At 44.8% G+C, this 1,225-nt stretch overlaps 1 protein-coding gene across 1 annotated transcript; it reads right to left on the reverse strand.

Moving 5' to 3' along the window:
- Window positions 1-28: 28 nt before the first annotated feature.
- SARC_15376 (hypothetical protein) lies at window positions 29-1,021 on the reverse strand (the record flags this gene model as incomplete). The annotated part of the gene is made up of 1 exon (XM_014290501.1): window positions 29-1,021. A coding segment is annotated over exon 1 (824 nt), but the record flags the coding sequence as incomplete, so codon positions are not given.
- Window positions 1,022-1,225: the final 204 nt, after the last annotated feature.

Genomic DNA, 1,225 nt, shown 5'->3' on the forward strand with positions numbered 1-1,225 from the left:
GGAGGTAGGCTCCTCGACAACAGGTTGCTGAACTGCTGGTTCCTCAACTGCTAGTGCCTCGTCAACTGGTTCCTGAACCGGTACCTCAACTGGTGCCTGAGCAACCGTTGCATCAGCTGCCGGTGCCACAAAGTTAGCAGCATTGCAGAAGCACAGACGTTCGACAGTGTCGAACTTGCCAGCACAATTAAACATAACTGTTCCATCTGCTGTTCCATAGTTATTTGATACTTCACAGTTTCCATTACCAACTCCGGGTAGTGAATAGTAGTCCTCATTGTTGTGACCGTTGGGGCATTCGCCCCCGTTACGCTCCATGATACCTACCACTGCGCTAGCATCCCCACCAGCTGTCCATGCCGCGCGTATCATTGATACTGTAGTATCAACATTGCAAATCTGACCTCGACCGGTACAGACATCCTCACAGCTCTCTCCGCTGATACCCATAACGAATTCATCCGCGAACTCGGTGTCGGGACTGTCATTTGGTGTTATATCCGGTGAAGTGCTTGCTGGTGCAGATATGTTATCAGTATTAACTGGCAAATCACCAGTACCTGTGCAACAGGTATCAACGTTGCAACCATTTGTGCACACGGTTGAATCTTGGAGTTCTACCGAAAGAGCACCATATCCTTCGGGACAGGTAAAAGTGTTACACTTACGGGTTATGACTCCGAAAGATCGGGGGACAAGTTTGCCCTCTCTCTTGCGCTTGCAACATATACTCTCTCCGGCAACAGGGGCCGCGTCGGCTCTATCACCTTCTACTCCTACAACCTGAGCTTGGGTGGTGGACCCAAGTAGACAAGCTGCTACCAATACAAGTGTAGCCTTGGATAACTGCATTTTGGATAAACTCAACAATCACAGTTCGTTGTATATGTTGTTCGTCTGATCGCTGTGTTTAATCTATTGACACACACCCGCACTTTCATAAACTCCAGTGTGAGTGAATGACCTCCCAAAGCTTGGCGATACCGCTTAAATATATAAAATCTGGTATATGCTGAACCAGAGTCACAAGCTGAATTTGGTCTTTAAAATCTGAAGTAGGATATATATTTCTTTTTAAAAGTATTATTGCACAGCCTTCTGAAAATAGAACAATTTGATTTTAAAAAACATTTAAATTTTTAAAATTACTCACTAGGTTGGTATGCAATTCTAAAATTGATATTTTCAGCACTTCAATCAAGAGACCTCGTACATAGGAGTCAAA

Source organism: Sphaeroforma arctica (genome assembly GCF_001186125.1).
Source record: "Sphaeroforma arctica JP610 unplaced genomic scaffold supercont1.6027, whole genome shotgun sequence".
NCBI classification, from domain to species: Eukaryota; class Ichthyosporea; order Ichthyophonida; genus Sphaeroforma; species Sphaeroforma arctica.